Genomic DNA, 22,185 nt, shown 5'->3' with positions numbered 1-22,185 from the left:
GCTGTGCCCGGAGCAGGACAGGAGCCGACCCCAGCCCGCATCTGCGAGCTGTCAATGGAGCCCTTTGAGTGTGAGCACAAAACGCCAGTGAGTTGGGGCTTGGGGGAGGCGCGGGGGGAAGGAAGCCAGCCTTGTGGCCGCACCACTTGGATGCCAGAGCCTCCCAGAGGCCGGACAGGCAGCCACTGTGCGGTCGCACAGGCTTGAGCCATGGAATGAGTTACACATCGGTTTTGGGTGTGGCGGGAATAGCGCCCTCTGGTGGCCTCCATGCCCTCCTTGCCGGCTCCAGCCATTCTCTCCTCAGCTAAACAAGGCAGCCAGCCCGGGCTTCCTGGGGGCTGTGTCGCAACCTGTTGTCATTCCTGGAGGCTGGCCCTCGGGGTCCTGGCTCCTCAAAGTGTTTCTTGCAGCCCCAGGCAGTGCTCACGTTGAGAGGTGTTCTGGTTAGAGCAGTGACGCCCACTCTTCTGGTCTTTGGGATGTGGTGACTAGACAGCCCTACCTCTGCTCTGGCATCTCCCCTCGGGTTCCCCCACCCCGTGCCACATTCCTGCTGCAGGAATGGCTGTTTGTAACAGCCCTGATAGAACTGTGGCCCCCCGGGCCTCTGCATCTGCCCCGGTGACCGACTGTGCCCCCAGCCTGGGGGGGTTCATTCTTCCAGCCTGGAAGGTACGACGAGGAAGACTCCAGCCACGGCTGCATCTCCTCGCTGCCCTCACCAGTGCCGGCTCTACGGTGCTGGCCCTGAGCTGCCCAGTTCCTGCTCTCAGGCAGTCCCCCTGGTCCCGGGCTGTGTACACTGGGCTGGGTACACACAGGCTTGTTGGGGACAACAAGGAAGAGGTCACCAGGAGACAGAAGTAGAGCAGAGTGCTGAGGTGGGGTAGGGCCACTTCCTGCTGTTCTCTCCCTCCCTCCCCGTCAGAAAAAAGTGAAGAGTGATAATAAGAGCCGTGTCCTGGGCACTGTGCAGCTCACTTCAGAGCGTCATCCTGGCCCTTATGCAGCCCAAGGGGCCAGTGCTCCTCTTGAACCGGCTTGTAGGCAGGAGTACGTAGGCTTCAGGAGGTCAGATGCTGTCCCCAAGGACACAGCCTCAGCAGCAGAGTCAGCGTCTGCACCCAGAGTCCGTGCTCCTTCCAGGGTGCCCCACTGCCGAAGGATGGAGAGGGGGCTGGGGCCCGGAGGAGTACTCCATAGAGAAGCAGGACAGAATGGGGTCCGTGCCCTGGCTCCTCTGGATACGTGTGTTCCATGACTTTGAGAAAGCTCTCAGCTCACTGCCCTCATCTGTAAAATGGGCACCCCAGCGATGCCTTGTGAGGCTCGCATGAGATGCCTACCACAGTGCCAGACATGTAGCTGTGCTCAACCAGAGTTTCGGGATCGGGTGAACGAACGCTGGCCAGCGTGCGTCCCTCACCCCTTGCCTGTGTTATGCTGCCTGCTCCAGGTGCCGCCACGCTGCCATTGCTAAGTACTTCGGGGATGCGCCCCCCGCCTGCACCAAAGGCTGTGACCACTGCCAGAACCCTGCAGCTGTGCGGAAGCAGCTGGACGCTTTGGAGCAAAGCTGCAGCTGGAGCAAGACCTCCATTGGGCTCTCCCAGGGGAACGGCTTTGACCCTGAGCTGTATGAGGGAGGCCGCAGGGGTTATGGGGGCTTTAGCAGGTGAGAGGCCATGAGGCCAGGGGCCCCCAACCCACTGGAAATAGTCTGGCATTCTCTCCCTGATGCTAAGGCCAGACCAGAGGCGACACAGTGCCGTAGTCCACCCCCCAGCCCTGAGGGCCACACTGGGGCCAGGACTTCGGTGTTGCCCATGAGCTGCCAGGGCCTCAGAGACATCACTGTCCCAGCAGACACGTGACAGGAGGGCAGAGCCCAGACCCAGGACTGCTCATGCCCAGCCTGTCTTCTAGGTACAACGAAGGCTCTGAAGGCAGTGGGGATGAGGGCAGAGACGAGGCCCACAAGCGGGAATGGAATCTCTTCTACCAGAAGCAGATGCGCCTGCGCAAGGTGAAGGGGATGGGGGCTCAGTGGGGTCCAGGTGGCCCCCTGCTCACACCCTCTCAGCCCCTTCCCTGGGGCTGGACTGGGAGCTGTCTTGCTGCAGGGCAGGATGCCTTACGGGCCCTCATGTCATCTTCCAGGGCAAAGAACCCAAGATAGAAGAATTCGTACCCCCAGGTCAGTACAAAGATGCCCCCTGGGCTGGTCTCAGGGTATGGTGGAGGATGCCTCGCTGGGGGGTTGGGGATGCCAGAGAGCAGAAAGTAGAGTGGCAGGACTTGCCTCTGCTCCCCCCAGATGCAGACTGTCCCCTGAGAGAGGCTTCTAGTAGGAAGATCCCCAGACTCACTGTGAAGGTAAGAGGTGGGCAGCTCGTCACACCTGCCCCCCCAGGATCCCCCCACAACCTGAGACTGTTTGACCAACTTCCCTCCCCTGTGCAGGCCCGTGAGCACTGCCTGGGGCTCCTGGAGGAGGCTCTGAGCAGCAACCGCCAGGCCGCAGGTTCCACTGATGGGTGAGTGTCGTCAGGGCCGAGGAGCGGTCCCCGGGCTCCTGTTCCTTTGGAGGCCACAGGAACCCCAGCCCCCGTGGCTTATTTGGGCACCCCTCCCCAAATTGGGACTCATCTTACTCCCAGGGGGTGTGAGTCTCCACAGCCTCACCAGGGGGCAGGCTTGGCCACAAGCGAGGGGCTGCCAGGAGCTGCTGAGGGACAGTAAACCACAGGGGGCGCAGACAGTCCAGGTCGGAATCCCTGTGCCCAAGGCCGTTCCTGCCAGGCCGTTCCTGAAGCCATCTCCAGGGTCCCCAGGGGGGATCTAACAGGGAGGGGGCCTCAGGTCTACCTGACACCTTAACCTCATTCCTACCCTCAGATCTGACCTCCAGGCCAAGGCAGTGGACCTGGAACACGAGACATTCCGAAATGCCAAGGTGGCCAACCTGTACAAGGCCAGCGTGCTGAAGAAGGTGGGCACCGGGCGGGGTGGGTGGGGCGTGCTCCGGGCTCTGGGTGGGAGAGGCAGCCTGCCACACAGGGCGCGCTTATTCCCGGGGGAGCCCGACTTCCCTCCTTTCCCGGCTGGAAGTATTTCTAGCCAACCCCGTGTGGACTAGAACTTGTCTAGTGCCCAGGTGCCGCGGAACCCACTCGTGGGAAGCCTGGGCTGGGGGCTCTTGGGAGCTAGGGGTGCCGACCATGGCGTTCCCACCTGTCCCTGCCCCAGGTGGCTGAGATCCACAAAGCCTCCAAGGATGGGCAGCTCTACGATGTGGGAGGTGGTGCCAGGAGCTGCAGCGCCCAGGCCGAGCCCCCAGAGCCCACCGAGTATGACATCCGGCCAGCCTCCCAGGTGTACTCGGTGAGCGGCGTCCTGGTGTCCCCCCCAAACCTGGGTCCAGGAAAGGCGCCACGGCCCCTTGCCCTCAGCGAGGGCATAGTCCTTGCTCTCCTGGCATCACAGCCCTGGCCCTAGGGCGCCCCAGGGCAGGCCTTTGCGCTTCCGTACTCTGCCAGCTACGCCTCTGCAGCCCCCCACAGCGCCTGTCTCGCCAGCCCGACCCCCAAGCCTTGTCCCGCCCAGCTTTTCCCGCCCCCACTCCCAGGAGCCCCACCCACGCAGCCATCCCTGGGCCCTCTAGAGAGTGCCCTGGAGGCACCTGGGGTCAGAAGCCTCTCTCCTCCTCACAGCTCAAACCCAAGCGGGTGGGAGCTGGTTTCCCGAAAGGCTCCTGCACATTCCAGACGGCCCCTCAGCTGATGGAGAAGACGCGGCTCAAAGAGCAAGACCCCCGGCTGGTGCAAGGAGGCGAGCAGGAGCCGCCCGGCCAGCCCCGTGGCCGCCAGGATGAGGACCGCGCTGAGCCCCTCCCTGGGCCCAGAGCAGAGGCCCCCGGGAGCGGTGCTCATTGTGGGGCGCCCTCCCCCGAGAAGAAGGCAAAAGGCCCTTCTCCGGGCAGTCCTACTGCCAAGGCCCGGGTCGGCAAGAAGCAGCAACTCCTGGCCGCAGCGGCCCTCAAGGACTCCCAGAACATTGCCCGCTTCTTCTACCAAAGGACCGAGAGCTCTCCTCCGCTCACTTCAGCCCCAGGGGCAGAAGGTGCCAGCCCTTCCCGTGACGGGGCGCGGGGACCCCTGACGGCCCCAGAGAAGTGCACAGGGGAGGAGGATGGAGCCATGGGACATTTGGCTGCCCACCCCCAGACCGAGGAGTGCTCCGAGGAGGGGCCAAGGTGAGGTCACGGGCAGTCCTGGAATCCTCTAGAATCCCCTCTGCTAACTGGGCCTCTGAAGCTCGGGGCCTGTTCCCACGATGGGCTTCACTGGGCCACCTGGGCTGAGGGCGCGGCTGGCATCTGGAGCTCTGACGCCTGCTCTCCCTTCCGGCCAGTGCCTGCCTGCTGCTCAGAGACCAGAGGCCCCCAGAAGGCCAGCCCACCCCCACAAAGGAGGCACAGAGAGGCAAGCGGCCCAGACCCCAGCAGGTACTGAGAGGGGGGAAGATACCTGTCTACCAGGCTGGTATCTGCTCTGGGTAGGGGTTTGGGAAAATCATGTCTTCTTTCCACATCACAGGGCAGATGGGCTGGGCTAGAGGGAGCCAGGAGGTACTGAGGCCCAGTCTTCCAGGAGGGGAGGGGCCAGTAACAGGGAGCCCAAGAGTGACCCTCCACTGTGGCCCTGCCCAGGAGAACCCAGAGAGCCAGGCTCAGAAGAGGCCATGCCCCTCAGCCAAGGTCCCCATCTTAGCTGAGACCAAGTGCAGCGTCTCAGCCAGCGATCGGGGCAGCGTGAAGCCTCAAGGCTCCTGCCAGCTCTTGGCTCCTGGCATCTCGCTGAAGGAGGCTGCGAACATCGTGGTCAAGTGTCTGACCCCCTTCTACAAGGAGGGCAAGTTTGCGTCCAAGGTAGGGTAGGTGCATGGGCTCTGTTCTCCCCTGAGCCTGGGGCACTTGGGTGCAGTGCGTGGGTGGGTAGGGAGCGTGAGCCCCAGTGAAAAGCAGGGCGGAAGCAGGCCAGTCCAGAGGCCCGCTCCCGCTCCCTGGGTCTGCCTCGCTCTTGGGTCGCAGCTGTGGGTCGCTCAGAGCAGGGTGAGGTTCTGCGCACTCTGCTCCTCTCCACTCTCTGTCCCCAGGAGCTGTTTAAAGCCTTCGCCCGCCACCTCTCACACTCGCTGACCCAGAATCCGTCTCCGGGAAGGAGCGGTGAGTGCCTGCGTCACCGGCCGGGAGGTGCTTGTGGGGGCCCTGTAGTGGGGAGACTGGCTCTCACGCTCCCCCATCCCGAATCCAGTGAAGGAAGAGGCCCAGAACGTCATCAAGCAGTTTTTCCACGGCCGAGCCCGGTGCGAGAGTGAAGCTGACTGGCACGGCCTGTGTGGCCTGCAGAGATGACCGAGAGCTGCCCGATGGGGCCGGTGTCCTCCCCGGACTCCACCGCGGCCCAGCCCGGGCCTCGCTCAGTAACGGGGAAGGTGGGCGGCCTGCTGCTGCTGGGACATCGTCTGCTCTCAGGCTCTTCACCCTTCCAGCCATGCCTTGCTTTGGAAATGGGCCTGGACACCTCCCAAATCAAGGTCAGAGGTCAGCCCACTTTTCTCTTTGCTCGCGAAGCCTGAGGTCCTCTTTCTCCTAGCCTCCCTGCCTCCCCGGCCCTCGTGGCTGGGTTTTCTGGGCCAGATCCACAGATCAGAAAGTGACAGGTGGTGTGGCTGCTGCCAGAGGAACAGAAGGAAGGAAGGTCCCTCCACCTCGTGTACTTAGCATGTTTTCAGCGGGGGGCGAGGCCCACCAGTCCGAGGCCTTGGGGCCTACTCAGAAAGAGCCCGGGCTGGCCCCAGGTCCGCCCCCACCACCGTCTTCCCTCGCGATGCCAGCCTCCAGCCCGACCCAGGTGCAGAGCTCATGGGAAGACGGGCAGCAGCCAGGCCCTGCTCCCTCTCAGCCCCTGGCCGGGAAGGCCAGGCGGAGCTTCGACAGTTACCAGGGGAATAAAGTCCTGTTGGTTCTCGTGCACACGCACACAGCCCTGTTCTCTCAGGAGTTTTATTTCCTCAGCAGCTGCTGCTCCCGGGGCTGGGCTCATACTCGTGTCGGGCCAGGGCCCAGGTGGGCATCTCCCCCAGACTGGGCAACATCGGACGCCCAAGCCAAGTTCCTGCAGCGCCCACCCCAGGCTCAGGCCCAGGCCCACCCCCGAGGGAGTCTCATGACTCTTTCCCAGTTGAAGTCACTATAGCAGCCCCTCCCCGTGGGCCAGCTGGGCTGTGCTGCAGCAGGTTCCAGAACCAAGCGGTGAAGTCCAGGCCAGACTGGCCTGACAGCACCCAAAGGAGACTGTCCGGGTGAGACTTGGCCAGAGAGGCTTCCTGTCCTCGTCTCTGCCCCTCCCCCACTCCTCTTGGGTGAAGCCCGGCCACTAAGTGGAAGGAGAGTTGCGGTCCAGCAGGAAGGTGATGGTGTGCTTCAGCTCCTGGGCCTGCGCGGGCACAGGCATGTGAGGCCAGGGCTCCCCAGCCAGCCCCCTGCCTCTGCCCCCAGCCCCACCACGCCGGAGCAGTGGGCAGAGGCCTGGGCCCAGGCTCCCGGGCACACCAGGCCTGGGTGAGGCGCTTGCCACCTTCTCAGGGCGCAGAGGCCACCCACCTGCGGCAGCTCAAACCAGATGGTCTGGGGGTTGTCAGCCGAGCCATAGTTGAGTTCCAGGCCAGGGGAGTCCTCAGGCCCCAGTGGGCTCAGCACGCGGAGCTGCTGCAGGTCCCTCAGGGCGATGGAGCAGCACAGGTCCTGGGGGCGGGGAGGGGGGACGGGGAGAGAGAGCGGAGCTTGGTTCCTCTGGGGGAGGGGTCGGTGGAGGTGGTGGGAGACAAGTGGCCCAGGAGCCTGGCCCACCTGAGAGCTGGGGTCCATGAGGATGAGGTGCTGGCGGTTCAGCCCCAGCAGGCCAGGGCTGGGCAGGGCCGGCTTGCTCACTCTCAGCACCATGTAGACAGTGTAGCCAAAGAGGGGCAGCTCACTCACGGCCTCTGCGGATGGAGGGGTAGAGCAGGAGTTCTGACCCCTGGGGCCCTGGGACCTGCCGGACTTTGCCCCCAGGACAGAGGAGAGGGCAGGGCAGGTGGAGAGCTTCCTCAGCCCCTCCACCCTCTCCCCTTCCTTGCTGGGGCTCCCGCCTCTGCCCCAGCTGCCTCCTAGCCCCAGACCCACCTATGAAGCTGATCTGCGCTTCCTGAGAGCTGCATCCTTGCAACTGCCGCAGCTCCTGGCCCATCAGGCTCTTCACAGCGGCCACGTTCATCTGACATTGCAGCCGCTTTGGCAAGTAAGCCAGTAGGTCTTGCCTAGGACACAGCCTCGTCAGTCAAAGCTGGGCATACAGCAGGTGCTAAGTAGATGAACCAGTGGCTACCGTGGGTGAGACCGGGGATCCAGACACATGAATGAGGCGTGGGTTCTGCCCTTGAGGAGCGTGGGGGGGTGGGCAGGTGTACCCAGCCCCCATTTGGTTAGGGCCACAAAGGGTACAAGTGGCCTTGACCTTGGAGGAGGGGGTAGGGGTGGTGGGGTGACAGGAGGCGTGAGGGCTGTGTTCACACTCACTCTGAGGGGGGCTCCTCGTGGTTCCTGCTGAGGTGCTGCAAGGCAGCCAGCCTGGCAAGTCGGGCATCTTCCTGGGCGCTGACTAGCAGCTTCCCCTGCAGGTAGTCCCGCAGCACCTGAGGGGGGAGCAGTGAGGGGGCAGCTGTGCCCCAAAGCCCCACCTAGTGGGTGGCTCCTGGGCCTCAAGCCCTCCCCCACCCAGGGAGGGACTCTCCCTCAAGCTGCAGCCGAGGTTCCAACTACCAGCGGCGCGGCAGCGCGGGGCCGAGTGGGGCTGACCTGGCCGTAGTGGGTGCTGACGTAGGTGGGATTATCGAAGTGCAGCGGGGTCTCCCAGCCGAGCCGCCGGCTGTGCAGGCTCACGTCCAGACCCACCACCTCGCTGTTGAGGTACTCCCGGGGCCACAGGGGCCGCACCAGCTGGCCTGCGCGGGGAGCCTGGGTCCACAGCCTGCCCTGCCGCCCGGGGCCAGCCCCGCCCACAACCCTGCCAGCCCCAGTGTGGGAGCTGCCTCCCCCGTGGCCAGAAGAGCAGACTTGGCAGGCAAGGCCACGTCCCTGAGTCCAGCCGGGCCACGCTTCCTCCCCAGGCCAGGTGGCCTACCTTCCCCTTTGATGAGGAAGAGGGCAAATTCCTGCACTTCATGGGGGTCCGTGATGCCCATCTGCCCACACATCTCCTCCAGTACTTCTGCTGCCACCTGGACATGCGGACAGGGCCGTGACGGGGGTGCTGGGGAGGGAAGGAGGCTGCAGCAGGGGAGGGATGTCCCCAGAACTGATGCCCATGGCTTCCCTGGGTCTCCCCAGCCCCTCCTCTGTGTCCCTGTGCTCACCGTGAAAGTGTGGGTGTTGGTCTTGTACTCCACACCCCCGGGCAGGTGAATTAGGAGCAGGTGGACTACTTGTCCTTTCTGCCAAAGTAGGTACGGGGTCAGCCCCCCAGTGGGCAGAGGCCCCGGCCCCCCCACCCAGAGGGAGCCCCAGAACACCCAGCCGCCTGCACCCCCCGTACCAGGAAAGCCTGCATTTCGCCTGGGGAGGGCAGCTGCCGGCGCCCCCCGTACTTGACTGTGTGCTGGAGGTGCCCCTGGCAGCGCCGGGCCAGCTCTGCAGAGAGGAGCCAGGCTGGGGTCATGAGCATCCCCAAACCCCTCTCCAAGCAGCCGAGACCCCAGCCTGGAAGCCCCTCCCCCCGGCACCTTGGCTCAGGGCTGAATGCTGCAGAAACTTGGTCACGTAGGGCATCAGCGAGGTTGATGGGGGAAAGTAGCCTGTGAGGAGGCTGAGGAAAGTCCACCCTCGAGCGCAGAGTCTCCTGCAGGGCAGAGAGCCTGGGCTTTGGGCCGGCCGGGCAGCAGCACTTTGGGCTGCCCCTGAGAGGCCCGCCACCGACCCCCGCCCGTCCCCCACTCTCACGGCCGGGGGTGTCCTGTGATCTGCTTGATGGCCTGGCAGTAAATCTCATCCCTGAGGTTCTCCTCCTGGCACAGCTGTGGGGAGAGGAAGGGCAGGGGGCAGCGGGTCGGGGGCAGAGCTGCAGTGCAGTGCAGTGGAGTGAGGGATGGCGTGGGATCTGAAGTCGGAGAAGTCCTGCCAGTGGCGTGGGCTGGGGGCCAAGTCAGGGTGACAGAGGTGACAGGGTGACAGAGGTGACAGGCCACCGTCATCTCTCGGCCTCGGTTTCACTCGGCTTAATAGCATCTGCACAACTGGCCACTCAACTAAGTCGCCGTCTTTACCTGCTTCCAGGCCGTGCTCGGCCCTGTCCTCTTTCTCTGGTCCCTCTGTCTTAGTCATCTCTGCTGACCCTCTCATCTCCTTGACTCCTAAGGGCTGCAGTGCCCTTGGGCCTCTGTCTGCTGATGACTCCCAGTGCCTGCCTCCAGCCCAGACTTCTCCCATGAAGCCCAGACCTTCCACTTGGAAGACTGGGACTTCAGACTTCATGCATCCCCAACAGATTCCTCCACCAGGCTGGCCCCATCCTCACTCAGGCTTCCTGTGGCGACCAGCATTGCTCTGGCCTAGGCCCCCGTGTCCCCCTCGGCCCCTCGCTCTCACACCCCACGTGCACTTCACAGCAAACCCTGCTGCTTGGGGTCCTTCTTCTCCCCTCTGCTGCTGCCTCTGGGCCTGGGCCAGCCACGTCTCACCTGGGATTGTGGCAGGAACCCTCTCCTTGCGCTTAAACTCCCAGAATCGCAGACAGCCGCCAGAGCGACCCCACGAGATGTAAGCCACGTCTCTCCTCAAAACCCTCCAGTGTTTTCCCAGATCTCGAAAAATCCAAGTCCTGACAGTGGACCACAAGGCCTCCTGTGACCCGGACCCTCTGTCCCTCCTGGTCCTCGCCTCCACTCTCCCCCTTGCTCACTGGGCTCCAGCCACACTGGACTTGCTGGGGCCGAGGCTCACCCCCGCCTCTGCCTGTGTGCGTGCCCCCATGCCCTGCCCCCATGCATACGTGCCTCACTCGCTGGCCGCCTTCAGGTCTGCTCCAGGGTCACCTTGTCACCAAGCCTTCTGCACTGAAGCAGCCCCTCCCCTGCTTTATCACTCTGCACAGCACTCTTTGCACTGGACACGTTGCCTCAGGGTTTACTGAGTGTCTCCTCTAACCAGGCTGTAAGCTCTGCAGGGACTTGGCCTGCTTGGTGCACTGCCCTGCCCCCAGCACGTAGGTGCTCGATAACTAATTTTGGATTCTTTGAATGTATAGTGACCAGGGGACACGGGGTCCCATGGAGGCCCAGGCAGGAGGACAGGAAGGGGCCCTCAGGGCTCATTGACTCCCCACAGCTTCCGGCTCACTTTCCTACCTTCAGCAGCCCGTAGAGGAGATCCAGGTCGTTCTTGCCCCGGGGCTTGGACTGGTCCCCCATAAACTGCATCAGAGCTGCGGGCAGGATGAAGAGCACGGTGAGCTGGGCTGGGGGCCTGGCCCTGGCTCGTGCTGTCGCTGTGCAGGGCCATCTCATGCCTTGCTCTCAGAATGCGTGTGAGCCAGGCGGAGCAGCAGTCTCAGCTGTACCGACGAGGAGACAGAGTTCAGAGAGACCCTGTGGCCACCCAGGGCTACACCAAGCGCACAGCAAGCCAGACATACCGCTGCCTTCCAGCCCAGACTCCACACAACCCACACCCCCTGGGCATGAGTAGAAGTGGGTGAGGGCCACGTGGTATAGGAGACACCGGTGAGCTTCCCCGAGTCGGTGAACTCAAGGACAGAAGGCGACCAGGTGCCTGGGTCCCGGGCACTGCAGACATGGCGACCCAGGACACCGTGGCTACTTACCCTGGAAGCTTCCCACGGCCCGCCTGTTCACGTCCTCGTCACTGATGCTGATGAGTGATGCCTGGATGGGAGCCTGCGGCCAAAGAGGCTGCCTGTGGGTCTGGGGCCATGGGGGCGGGGGGCCAGGTCTGCTGTCCCGGCTCCTCCCCACCGTCCCCCTTACCTTGCTGTACTGCACCAGGCTGGCCATGGCCTTCCTCTTGGCATCTTCACTTGTCTGGCCCAGCCTGAGGGGGCGGAGGGGAGGACAGCCCCGCTTGCTCAGCCCTCCCACCCCCATCCCAGGCTGGGTAGGGAGGGTGCTAAGAGCCCTGGCCCGGTGACTCTGAGCAGGGAGTGTCCCACTTCAGGGACACTGAGGATGGGCAGGCATGGGGCGGGCCCAGGGCACTCACAGAGTCTGGGGCTTCCGGAAGTAGCGCAGGGCAAATTCCTGCATGGTGTAGTCGGAGTCCGTGGGCAGGGTGACGCAGGCCACAGACGGGGACGGGCTGGTGGCCAAGTTGTCACTGTGTGCCTGGCTCCAGGGGTGGGTGGGGAACTTAGGAGCACAGGAGACCTAGCGCCACCTGAGTGTCCCCTGGCCTGTCCAGCGGCCCTGCCCAAGCCCCCGCCCCAGCCCAGCCCAAGAGAAGCAGGCAGAGTAGCTGCAGTGAGCACACCACCAGAAGCCGGGACAGTCAAGAGCTGTTTATTGAGCACCTTCCAGGTGGCGCTGAACTAGCTACCACGAGGGCCACACGAGAGGCAGACCGCCCAGCCCTGCTGGGGAGACAGGACAAGACATCGGGAGCGGGCAGAGAGGCGGCATCAGACCAAGCGCTGCCCACCAGGCGTGGGGTGGCCCTCCGCTGCTCTGGGGCAGTCGAGCCCTTTCTTTCCTCGACTCCTAGTTAGGCCTTGCCTCGGCGTCTCCCGTCTTCCTCACCTCCGACGCCTTATCCCACTCTCCGTGCCGCAGCTGACTCTTGTGCCGGCCATTCCTCTGCTCCATCGAGAAGGAAAAGTCCGGAGCAGCAGCCGGCTGCACTACGTCAGCAGGAAAGAGTCCGGATCGGCCCCCGGTGGAGCCAAACTGCCAGCCTGCGGGAAGCATCCAAGGACGGTGCCTCACCTCCTGGGCCCTCTGCCCGCCCGCCGGGTGCCAGCCGCCCTGCTTGCCCCGGGGATACCTGGCTCCAGAGCGGCCACCGGCAACAGCTTGATGAGGTCCCCCCGTTGGAAGCTGAGGAGGCTGTGGTCGTCAGTGAGGTAGCTTCGCAGGGCAATGACGTAGCCGGAGTCCTGCAGGCGGGCGGGTGAGCGGCCAGCCTGCTTATGACTCCGTCCTGCCCATCCCACCTGCTCCCCCGTTGGCGTCACTCTCCACCAAGCGCCCCCAAGTTCCAGCCCCACCCCAGGCAGCTTGAAGGAGCTTGGCTGACATCACGGGGTACGACGCAGCGGTGCTGGAGGCCCCCCGCCCGGCGCCCTGCCAGCCCGCACTTGCCTTCCTGAGCTCGCTCAGGAGCAGCTCAACCATGGCCTTGACGGCTCCCGCCCGGACTGTGTGCAGCAGCAGCCGTTCACTCTTCAGGGACAGCTCCAGGGTGGAGCCAGCCAGGCACTCCACGCCCAGTACCTCAGCAAAGCTGTGCAGAGGGTGGGGCGTGAGCTGGGGGCCGTCTCGCCGGCCCACGCCACACCCCAGCCCAGGCTCACCTGTACGAGCGGAGAGTCTTCAGCTGGTCGGGGTGGAAGCTGGGGCCTTGGGTCACCTTGAGCAGTCTCAGCCCCCGGTGGGACACGGCCAGCAGCTGCACGTCGCTGCCACCCTCGCCCTGCCCGGAAGGTGGTTGGCTCACGGACAGGCTCCGGGCTCCCCGCCACCGGCCAAGACACCCTGGGGCTGCTCAGGCCAGTGCTATTCTTCGTTGGTTCCACTGGGGCCCAGCCCACCCCCAGCTCTAATCCTGCTGCGGAAGGCCAAGCTGGCCTCCAGCCCTGGGCGCTACCATCCCCAGCCTCACTGACCGAGACGGGGAAGATGCGGGAGAAGTAATTGGCCCAGTTGTCCCTGGCGGCCACCACGATGCGCTTCTTGACACTGTCCTCAGCTGTGTCCAGGGAGTCCAGGCCCACCTCCAGGTCTCCTGTTGGGCAGAAATGGCCCCAGGCCGTCCTCAGGCTCCCTCACAGCGGGGACCCCGGAGTCTACTCCCTCCCTCTGGGCAGGCCCAACCCCCAGCACTCTGGCTCCCTGACTCCAGGGTCCCTGGACCCTACGCAGCAGGTCTTTCATCCTGTGCCTCTCGTCCTGGGAGATCCGGATGCAGGACTCCGCAAAGGTGTCCCTCAGGATCTGGGGGCAAAGCCAGGCGGTCACCACCAGGTCCTGAGGCCACAGCCCACCCCAGAAGCAGCCACGCATGGAGGAAAAGCTAGAGAGCCCCATAGGCACGTGGGTGGAGCAGGGAGGGATGCCTGGCCTTCCAAGCCCAGGGTCACGTCCACCCGGAGCTCCCACCTGCCTCCCCCAAGCTGCCGGCACTAGTTGGGCTGCTGCTCCTCTGTCAGCTGAGATAAGCTTCCCTGAAGGAACACGGGACTTGGGGGAGGGGGAGGGGGGCAGCTACTGTAGAACTGGGGAGAACAGACACAAGCATTGGGAGCATCTAGAGGTGGCAAAGGGACAAGCACGAGCGAGCACCTGCTGTGTGCCAGGCCTGTGTTGGGTGCTGTATACGCTTTATTTTTAATCCTCGTCATAAGTCAAAAATGGCCCTTATTCTGAGGGATGTTGGGAGGATTAAATAAACGAAGGCAGGGCTTGAAACACACCAGCGTCCCCGCAAGCGGGGCTGCTCTCCTGCCTGGGGTGGGGGCGGTCTGCCGGTACAGGTCCCAGGTGGGCTGGGCTCTCACCTGCTCACAGAGGAGCCTGAGGCAGTAGGGGTGGCTGAAGTTCTCCCGGGGGTAGAACACCTGGGCGAGGGCAGGGGCGAGTGAGAATGCGCCCGGACGGTGCCCCCGCCAGCCCCCCTCCCGCCCCACCTCTGCCTCCCGGGCCGGAGGAGGTGGGGCTGGGGAAGTAGTCCCCAGTGTCTGTGTGTGGAGAGGAGATGCTGGGGCCCCAGGCTGGCGCCCCTACAGCCAGCGCCCCGTCCCCCACCCAGGGAGGCCAGGCTGCGGCCCGCCCTCGCGCCCACCTCCTTGCGCAGGAACAACCTCCAGGGGGCGCTGGCGTAGGAGAAGCACACGCTGCCCGAGGGCACGAGCAGCTGGGTGGAGATGCCCTGGTCCCCCATGGTCTCCACAAAGCCTGGCGGATAGAGGGGCCGAAGGGCATCAGGCGAGGAGCTGCCCAAGCCGGAATGATGCAGGCACGGAGAGAGAAGACCCTCGGCCCACTAGGGCCCCACGTGGCCCAGCTCAGTCCACCTCCACTGCCTCCCTCCCCCCGCTCCGTCCCATCGCCGGCCTCCATCTCCAGCTTCCCACGTTCCCCACTGTCCCTGACGTGCGTGGGCCCGCCCCGACCACGTCAGCGGGGTCACTAAACTCCCGACGAGGCCCACGCCCCGTGACGGTCCCTCCGTGCCAGACAGGCCCCAGGGGTGCCCGCGCCCTGCCCCCCGCAGGAACGCGGAAGCTGGGACTCCTCACCCACGGCTCCAAAGTCCGGAAGCGCGAGCAGCTGACCTCGGCCGTGAGCGCTGAGAGGCCCTTAGGAATCCTGCCCCCGCCCCCCACAAAGCCCACCACCCGGGGATATGGGGTTTCTCACCGTGTGGCTCAGCTGGAGGGGTCGCTGGGTCCAAGGGTGGAGGCAGTGGAGGTGCTGGCGGAGGCGGGGGACTCCGGGCAGTGGGTGGGTTTTGGCCAAACAGCTCTTGAAGGGGCCCCTGCTTCTCCTTGATGGAGTTGGAGGGCACACGCCGTGGCTGGCCCTCGGGTCGAGGGGCCACAGCTGGTGGGGGGCCCTTCCCTGGGCTGGGGGACAGCGTCTGGGGAGGCACGGAGAATACACCCAGGCTGTGACTAGCGGCCAGGTCTCCCCCGGGGAGCCTCAGGAGGGCTCTGGCGCGGAGCAGCGTGCTCTGGTCAGGACGGGGCCTCACCGAGGGCAGCGAGGAGGCACCACTGATCCCCAGCTTAGCCAGAGCCTCATCCTTAGGGTTGTTTTTCTTCAGGAAGATCTGGGGGGGCTTCCTGAGAGAAGGAAGAGGTCGGGAGTCCACACGGTGACTCTGGGCAGCGGGCAGTCCTGGCCGTCCTCCCCCTCCCCACCACCGCCGGGTTGCACCTGGGCGGCTGCACGGGCACGGGCACGGGGCCTGGGCGGCTCTGGTATATGCGGATGATGTTGCGGATCTCCCTGCTGGGCTCTGCCCGCCGGGGCTTAGGGTCCGAGCTACGCACCACGGCTCTGCCCTCTGCCGGCCGGCGACCACCGCCAGGCCCCGCCTCTGTGGCTGGCTCCGCCTCAGCCTCCTGTGCAGCTTTGGCCCCATCTCGTGCCAGTGGCTTTTTCTCTACTGGGGGAGGAGGAGGTGACGGCACTGACCAGAAAGAGAGGAAAGATGTGAGACCCTGTGCAGAACCACAAAGCCTGCCCCCCCACCCTGCTCCCCACCACCTGCTCTCGGTTCCTCTTCTTCCGGCTCCTCCTCCTGCTCCTCCCCCTGGGGGATCTTCACCTTGGCCGGAGGCCTCATCGTCTCCGCCTTGATCTGCTGCTGCCCTGTAAACGCCCCAAATGGCCCTCGCTATTACTCTCCACCTGGCCCGCCCGTCTGGGCTCCTGGACAGGCCACACTGACCTAGAGGAATAGAGTGCACCCTGCCGTCCCCTGGCCAGGCTGGGGCGGTGGCTGAGTTTTTGTGTGGGATTGCCACCCCAAGGGCCCTCACCCAACTTCTGGAAATAGTCCCGTTTCTGCTGGAAGCTCTTGGGCCGCCGGGGCCTGTTTTCAGCCTCCTGTGAGGTCTCCTGTGGCAGGAGGGGAAAGAGAAGGAGCTGCCCTGCCAGACAAGTTGCCACTCACAGAGCAAACCCGCTCGGATCCGTGGGGCTGGAGCCTCGCAGCATCTTTTCTGCATCTCCCCACACCCCCCATGCCATGTCTCCCACTTCTGGGGCCTTGGAGCCTGCTGCCCCACCCCAGCCCTGCCACCTGCCTGACCTCGCCTCTTCACCCTCAGGCAGGCACCTACCAGTTCCAGGTCACGCTCTGGCTCCTTCTGGGGGGTGGGTGTCTTCTTGGGCTTGGGGGTGATGGCTGGGGGTGGAGTCAGGGAGGCAGCTCCAGGGGCCTGGGCCTGGGCATGATGCTCCAGGGGCTGGCTCTGGCGCTGCTTTGCCTGCTGCTCAAGGGACAAGGTCATGGCCTGGGTGGTCATCTGCTGGGCCTGACGGGGGAAGGGTGGTGTGCCAGGTAAGAGCTGGCCTAGCCTCGCCCCACAGGTCTGTACCCACTAGGCAATCCATGGGCCCTGCCCACCCTCACCAGGATCAGCGCCTGCTGGTTGATGAAGTTCTGCTGCTGGACTGCCAGCTGCCTCGCGTCCACACTGGGAAGCAGGGGCTGTGGCTGTGGCTGCGGCTGCGGCTGTGGCGGCACCACAACGGCTGCGAGTATGGCAGGCAGTCAGGGTGGACGAGCGCCATGGCTGAGCTCCCAGCCCTCTGCCCACTGTGCCCTCTAGGCCCCAGGCAACAGCCTCCCTCCTCCAGTCCCTACCTGAGAAGGGACACAGTGGCTATAGTCCAGCCTTACCTGGCATGGCGGGGACCGCCCCCATTGCTGGCATCATGGGCACGGGTGCAGGCATCATGGCTGGCTGGTATCCGGGCATCTGCATCATCCCTGAGTACACTGAGGGAACAAGGCCCCCCCCAGGTCGGTCCCTGCCTGGGCCCACAGACAGCCTCCCTTCAGCCCCAGGCAAAGAGAAGAGTACGGGCCACCAGGGTGCTAGCCAGAGCTCTGATTGCAGCTGCGTGGGGATCCCAGGCCATGCTTGCCTGTGTTGCTGGGCAGGGAGGCCCTGGGTGCTCAGCCCCGCACTCACCCACGGGATAGCTGCCTTGCTGCATGGGCCCCATGGCGCCCCCTCCCTTCATGCGGCCACTCAGAGCCCTGCCTTGCTCCAGATCCTGAAGGGACAAAAATCACAGGTCCCAAGGTCAGAGCTAGAGCCCTAGGAGGGATGGCAGGGGCAGCAGAGGCCCCAGGGGCGTAGGGGCAGCAGTGGGGTGGGGTCTGCGTGCGGGACACTCACGCTGAGGCACGGGGAGAAGAGGTGGTCCAGGAAGCCATCCAGACTCCCTGAGGTCCGGGACTCACCTGTGGAGGGTTACTGTCACCTGCCTGGGGCGTGGGGCTCTGGCACCCCCATTCCCAGCGCTCTGCCAACCTCAGTGTGCCCACTCCCAGCCTTACCTGTGTGACCCCTGCTGGGCAGAGCTGGGGCTGGGCCTGGAGGGGGACCTGGGGGCAGTGAGGGGGCCTGGATGCCAGGGGCCGGGGGGATGTCCTCGGCTCTGCAGGAGATAGTGGGCCCAGCTGAGGAGATGCCCTGGCCGGGGGGTTCCCAGGTTGAGGCAAGATGTAGAAGCTGCTGTAGGGGTCATCCCCCTGCGGTGGGCGGAGGCTTGGGGGCGGGCGGGCTGGGCCTGTGGCAGCACCTGTGAACCCCCGCGGATGACAGGGTGGCTGAGGGGGTCACCTACGACAGGATAGGGACAGGAGCAGGCCAGGGGTGCTGTGGGTGGCACCTACAAGCCACGGGGGGCGATTGGGTAGCTGTGGGGACCGGCCGGGTCCCCCAGATCCTCGGTCTGGCCGATCAGGTCCAACACGAAGTCGCAGCCAGCCAAGTCCTGCCAGGAGTCCTTAGAGTGCAGTGACACAGACCAGCCACGCGGGGGCGGATCCAGGCCTCTGGGTGAGACAAGGGCATGGAGCAGAGGGTGGTCAGCCAGGCGGACGACCATCCGGAAGGGACAAGGACCTGAGGGTGGGCTGGGGGGAGGGGGTTGTGGAAGGGGACAGGAACCTGGCTGAGGACCCAGTGCAACTCACAGCCCTCTACTTTATCTGCATCTCACAGCCCTCTACTTCTACAGTGGCTCTGATGCATTTATTCATTCAATTTGATGAGAACCTGGACCAGATCTAGCAGGTATACTCTCTACTTGCTCTCTGTCTTGAATCTACTGTCTGGACCCTGCCCACCCACCCCGCCCCCTCGCCCCCATCCCGCCCCCCGGGGAGCAGGTTTTGGCTTTGGAGCAGCCGCAGGAGGTGCTCGGCGGGAGAGCGGGCTGGGAGCATGAGGAAAACCAGGAGGCGGACGGGACAATGGCCAGTGTGGGCTGCGCTCGCCCATCCCAGGTCCTGCACACCTGCTCTGCAGAATCCGCCCGGCGAGTTGCTCCCCTGTGGTCCAGGACTCCACCTCGGCCGAGAAGCACTCCTCTGCAGGGACGAGGGGTAGGGGCAAGAATGAGGGACAGCAGGGTCCACCCGGACAGGAAGGGAATACTGTCCCGTGGCGGTTCCGAAAGCAGGAGAGCAGGGAGGTCAGGGTCACATGGGGAGGGCTGAGGAGGGAAGGGGGCCGAGGGAGGGCGAGAGTGCCGGGCAGGCTGCAGCGTGGGCCTGGGGAGGACCGAGAGTAGGCAGGCGTCACCGGTGAAGGTGAAGACATCCAGCACCATGCGGCCCTGCCTCCATCCGGCCGTCCACTCGAGCTGGGTGGGTGGGTGGGCCCGCTCGGACCCAGGGGCCCGCTGCGTCTGCTGCAGGGCTCCCAGCAGCCTGTGCTGGCACAGTGCTGCCATGCCCCCGGGGGCCTGGTCGGACACAAATCTGCGGGCACAGCACAGGGCTGCCGTGGGTATGGGGTGGCCCGCTGAGCACACCCACGGGGCCCCCACCTGCCGGGGCCCTTACTTGAGCAGCGGCTTCTGCAGGGTGGACACTGGGGGGAAGGCGCCGAGCAGAACAGCCAGGAGGGCCCAGCCGCGCTGCCTCTGCTGCTCGTCCGGCTGGTGCCAGAGCTGGGCTGCGAGCTGACTGAAGATCTCGTTGCGCAGCCCCGGCCGGCGCTGCCCCTGCCGCACCAGGTACTGGCCCATGGTCTGCTCCTGCCAGGGCTCCAAGGATGCGTCCCCCAGGAACCGCAGCATCTGCAGACACAGAGTGAGGGGAGGCAGGACGTGCGGGGCTCCCGGTGCCCGGCCAGCACCCCTTGCACGGGCCCACCCTGCCCCTCCCCAGTGTGTCACTCACCACCTTGTTGATATCCAGGGCATGCTGAGGGTTGTCACTGTCCAGCCGGGTCAGGGGTTTGGTCAGCAGCTGCCCAGGTCTGGGCAGGGATGGCTCCTGCAAGGAAGGAGGGCGACACGGTGCCTGAGCAGGGGCTGTTGTGTGCTGACCTGCCAGACACAGCCGCGGGGGAGCCCCAAGGGAGCACGTGCCCTGCGAGAGGGAGAGGGGCTAGTGAGGAAAATCATCTTAAAAATACATCTCGGGGGGCTTCCCTGGTGGCGCAGCGGTTAAGAACCCGCCTGCCAGTGTAGGAGACACGGGTTCGAGCCCTAGTCAGGGAAGATCCCACATGCCGCGGAGCAGCTAAGTCTGTGCACCACAACTGCTGAGCCTGCGCTCTCTAGAGCCCGCGAGCCACAACTACTGAAGCCCGCGCGCCTAGAGCCCGTGCTCCGCAGCAAGAGAAGCCACCGCAATGAGAAGCCCGCGCACCGCAACGAAGAGTAGCCCCCGCTCACCGCAAATAGAGAAAGCCGCGTGCAGCAACAAAGACCCAATGCAGCCAAAAATAAATAAATAAATAAATTTATTAAAAGAAAAATACATCTTGGGACTTCCCTGGTGGTCCAGCGGTTAAAAGTCCACGCTCCCAATGCAGGGGGCCAGGGTTTGATCCCTGGTCAGGGAACTAGATCCTGCATGCCACAACTAAAAAGGGTCCCGCATGCTGCAACTAACGATCCTGCACAGGCAACGAAGATCCCGTGTGCCGCAGCTAAGACCCGGCGCAGCCAAATAAATAAATAAATATTAAAAAAAAAACAACTCTCAATCACTCCTTCTGATTAGAAAACTAAAGCTCGTGCATGCGGAAAACTCAGAAAACACGGAAAAGGATGAAGAATAAAAACCACCATTAACATTCCACTGCCAGACAAAACCACAGTTAACATTTTCGCCTCTTTGTTTCTAATCTTACTTTCTACGTGTCGGTACACACGTCATCTCCCCACCCTCCCTGTTAACAAAATTGGGATCGTACGCTACGTGCAGTTTTGAATCCCGCTTTTGCCACCAACACTGTAGCCTGGACACTTTGCCTTGTCATTCAACATGCTTTAACGACATGGCTTCAATGGCAGGGCAGTGCCACAGGTGTAACGAAGGTGTGGCACTGCAGATAAGTAACCAGCAGCGCGTTGAGGTTCAACCGTTTCCGGTTTCCGAGCAACGCAGTTGCATCCACGGCCCCGCGACAGGAGAGGGAGGAGGGGACTGGAGACAGGACAGACACAGCTTCTGCCTGACGGGGGCTAACGTCTGGGGAGATGTGGGCGTCAGCCGTGTAGAGCTAAGGCCTGGGGGCCCACCTGAAAGCCGATGGAGATGAAGCTGGAGAAGGGGAATTGGTCGATGTCGGGTGGGAGGGTCAGGCTGGGCCGTGCGGGAACTTCCGGGGGCATGGCCTCGGTGATGCTCTCGGCCAGGGTGTGCCGATGGCCTGGGATGACGTAGGCGGCAGCCCAGAAACGCCCAGGTAAGGCGCCTGGCTCTGGCGCCGCCTCCACCTCTCAGCATCAGCCCCCAGCTCCAGTGCAGAGGGAGCCGGGCAGTGAGCTGGGGGGACCCAGAGCATCAGAGGGAGGGACCACAGGGACAGAGCCTCCGCCCAGGAGGGGGTCATGGCAAGAGCAATGCCCATCAGGACTCACCTTCCGCTGTCTTCAGCATGACAGCCAGCTCCGCCGGGATCTCCAAGTGCCCCAGCTCCTAGCAGGGAGGAGCAATTGACCAGGAACGAAGGGAAGGGGCATGGGAACTCAGGGGCCCTCCTCACCCCCAGGGCTGTAAGCTTCCCCTCCAAAGCCCAAGGATTCTAGTCCTGGACACTCAAACACATAAAGCCCCCAGAGGGAAACCAAGAGCACCCCAGGCCTCTTCTTGGGGGACAATGGATGGGCCTGAGGAACAGGACCATCTCGGCACCCCTGGAACCCCACGCTCCCCCTCAAGCCAGGCCAGGTTCAGCGGGCTCACAACCCAGCTTCCAGGCCACTTACCATGCTTGGCCCCTTCTTGGAGGCCCCGACGCCGTGCCAGCTGCACCGATGCCCAAGCTGTTGGGGGAGATGCAGGAGGAGACGATGCCCCCGTGAGGCGCCACCAGGAGCTCCCTAGAGGCCCCTCCCCCGCTCAGCAGTGCAGCTGCCCCTCCTCCTCCCAGGAGGACCCCACACCAGTGGAGGAAGGGGTGCAGACCCAGGGGGCCAGCTGTCTGCCCCCAGCCCTCCAGAGCCCTCACTAGCCTTAGCGCTGTGGCTGTCTCTGCCCGTCTGCCAGGGCACCGGGAAGAGGAGGGAAGAAGGGAAGGAATGGTCCCAAGGGACAAAGTCCAGCCAGGGAGGGGCCAGAGAGTGGGGCATTACGTGGGCATTGACCTTTGAGCTGTTTTATGGCCCTCAGATTGGAGTCACAGGGCAAGAGGGGAACAGTCCAAGGGAGGCCTGGAGGGGATGGGAGGCACCCCCAGCCAGCAGGGGAGAGTCAGGCCCTGGCAGTGGGCAGGCATGAAGGAAGGTGACAGCTTCCTGGAGGCCCCAGGCTACCCTGGCCAGGCAGAGGGGGACGGAAGGAGCTCCACCAGCAATGGTCTCCGAGGCCTCGGTCCTCGTGCGGCTGCACTTGGAGGGTGGACACTGTCGGGATTTGGCCAACGTGGCCGGCAAGGCTGCCTGGCTTCTCCCCTGAGCTGCCCTGGGCAGGACCCATCCATGTGCTTCACCTGCCCTCTCCGCTGTCTCCAGAGCAGGCGCCGGCCCGCCAGCAGGACGGTGTTCAGCTGCCCCAGAGCTGCCCGCCGCCGGAGGTACCACTTCCTGGAGGCCGGGAAGGGCGTTGGTGAGGAGTCCAAACTCACACCCGATACCTGAATCCTCCAAGCCAAGACATGAATGTAAAATCGGACCCCAGTGAAGCCCCCGGCTGCCGAAGGGAAGCAACAG

At 64.3% G+C, this 22,185-nt stretch overlaps 2 protein-coding genes across 3 annotated transcripts in view; one reads left to right on the top strand and one right to left on the bottom strand.

Annotated features, from left to right (window-relative positions):
• The window catches only part of RECQL5 (RecQ like helicase 5), a 38,167-nt gene extending 32,124 nt beyond the window's left edge, over positions 1-6,043 (top strand). The window contains exons 8-19 of one of the 2 annotated variants that reach the window (XM_030837666.2): positions 1,460-1,678; positions 1,930-2,029; positions 2,164-2,200; positions 2,321-2,379; positions 2,467-2,540; positions 2,902-2,995; positions 3,253-3,387; positions 3,717-4,258; positions 4,417-4,510; positions 4,715-4,933; positions 5,161-5,230; positions 5,319-6,043. In XM_030837666.2, the coding sequence (XP_030693526.1) occupies positions 1,460-1,678; positions 1,930-2,029; positions 2,164-2,200; positions 2,321-2,379; positions 2,467-2,540; positions 2,902-2,995; positions 3,253-3,387; positions 3,717-4,258; positions 4,417-4,510; positions 4,715-4,933; positions 5,161-5,230; positions 5,319-5,419 (1,744 nt within the window). In that variant the 3' untranslated portion in view covers positions 5,420-6,043. Of the gene's footprint in view, positions 1-1,459; positions 1,679-1,929; positions 2,030-2,163; positions 2,201-2,320; positions 2,380-2,466; positions 2,541-2,901; positions 2,996-3,252; positions 3,388-3,716; positions 4,259-4,416; positions 4,511-4,714; positions 4,934-5,160; positions 5,231-5,318 lie in introns of those variants that run through there. The other variant, XR_009560281.1, reaches the window with a different exon arrangement.
• Positions 6,044-6,100: 57 nt separating this feature from the next.
• MYO15B (myosin XVB) overlaps positions 6,101-22,185 on the bottom strand; it is a 32,430-nt gene continuing 16,345 nt past the window's right edge. The window contains 43 exon segments of the mRNA XM_060291220.1: positions 6,101-6,503; positions 6,671-6,811; positions 6,917-7,050; positions 7,232-7,365; positions 7,625-7,740; positions 7,904-8,049; positions 8,229-8,325; positions 8,461-8,538; positions 8,640-8,734; positions 8,827-8,942; positions 9,044-9,117; positions 10,447-10,523; positions 10,923-10,995; positions 11,086-11,149; positions 11,318-11,463; positions 11,851-12,005; positions 12,095-12,206; positions 12,412-12,553; positions 12,624-12,742; positions 12,936-13,054; positions 13,188-13,263; positions 13,827-13,886; positions 14,111-14,223; positions 14,689-14,908; positions 15,023-15,113; positions 15,208-15,463; positions 15,541-15,645; positions 15,816-15,894; positions 16,101-16,313; positions 16,412-16,533; positions 16,682-16,780; positions 16,977-17,061; positions 17,181-17,251; positions 17,348-17,448; positions 17,687-17,848; positions 18,313-18,385; positions 18,600-18,778; positions 18,863-19,098; positions 19,202-19,297; positions 20,554-20,684; positions 20,896-20,953; positions 21,244-21,300; positions 21,966-22,059. Coding sequence (XP_060147203.1) covers positions 6,444-6,503; positions 6,671-6,811; positions 6,917-7,050; positions 7,232-7,365; positions 7,625-7,740; positions 7,904-8,049; positions 8,229-8,325; positions 8,461-8,538; positions 8,640-8,734; positions 8,827-8,942; positions 9,044-9,117; positions 10,447-10,523; positions 10,923-10,995; positions 11,086-11,149; positions 11,318-11,463; positions 11,851-12,005; positions 12,095-12,206; positions 12,412-12,553; positions 12,624-12,742; positions 12,936-13,054; positions 13,188-13,263; positions 13,827-13,886; positions 14,111-14,223; positions 14,689-14,908; positions 15,023-15,113; positions 15,208-15,463; positions 15,541-15,645; positions 15,816-15,894; positions 16,101-16,313; positions 16,412-16,533; positions 16,682-16,780; positions 16,977-17,061; positions 17,181-17,251; positions 17,348-17,448; positions 17,687-17,848; positions 18,313-18,385; positions 18,600-18,778; positions 18,863-19,098; positions 19,202-19,297; positions 20,554-20,684; positions 20,896-20,953; positions 21,244-21,300; positions 21,966-22,059 — 4,975 coding nt within the window. The 3' untranslated portion in view covers positions 6,101-6,443.

This window comes from Globicephala melas, chromosome 20 (assembly GCF_963455315.2).
Source record: "Globicephala melas chromosome 20, mGloMel1.2, whole genome shotgun sequence".
In the NCBI taxonomy this organism is placed as follows: Eukaryota; Metazoa; Chordata; class Mammalia; order Artiodactyla; family Delphinidae; genus Globicephala; species Globicephala melas.
The sequence above is the reverse complement of the archived record's forward strand: the minus strand, read 5'-3'. Positions and strand labels throughout refer to the sequence as shown.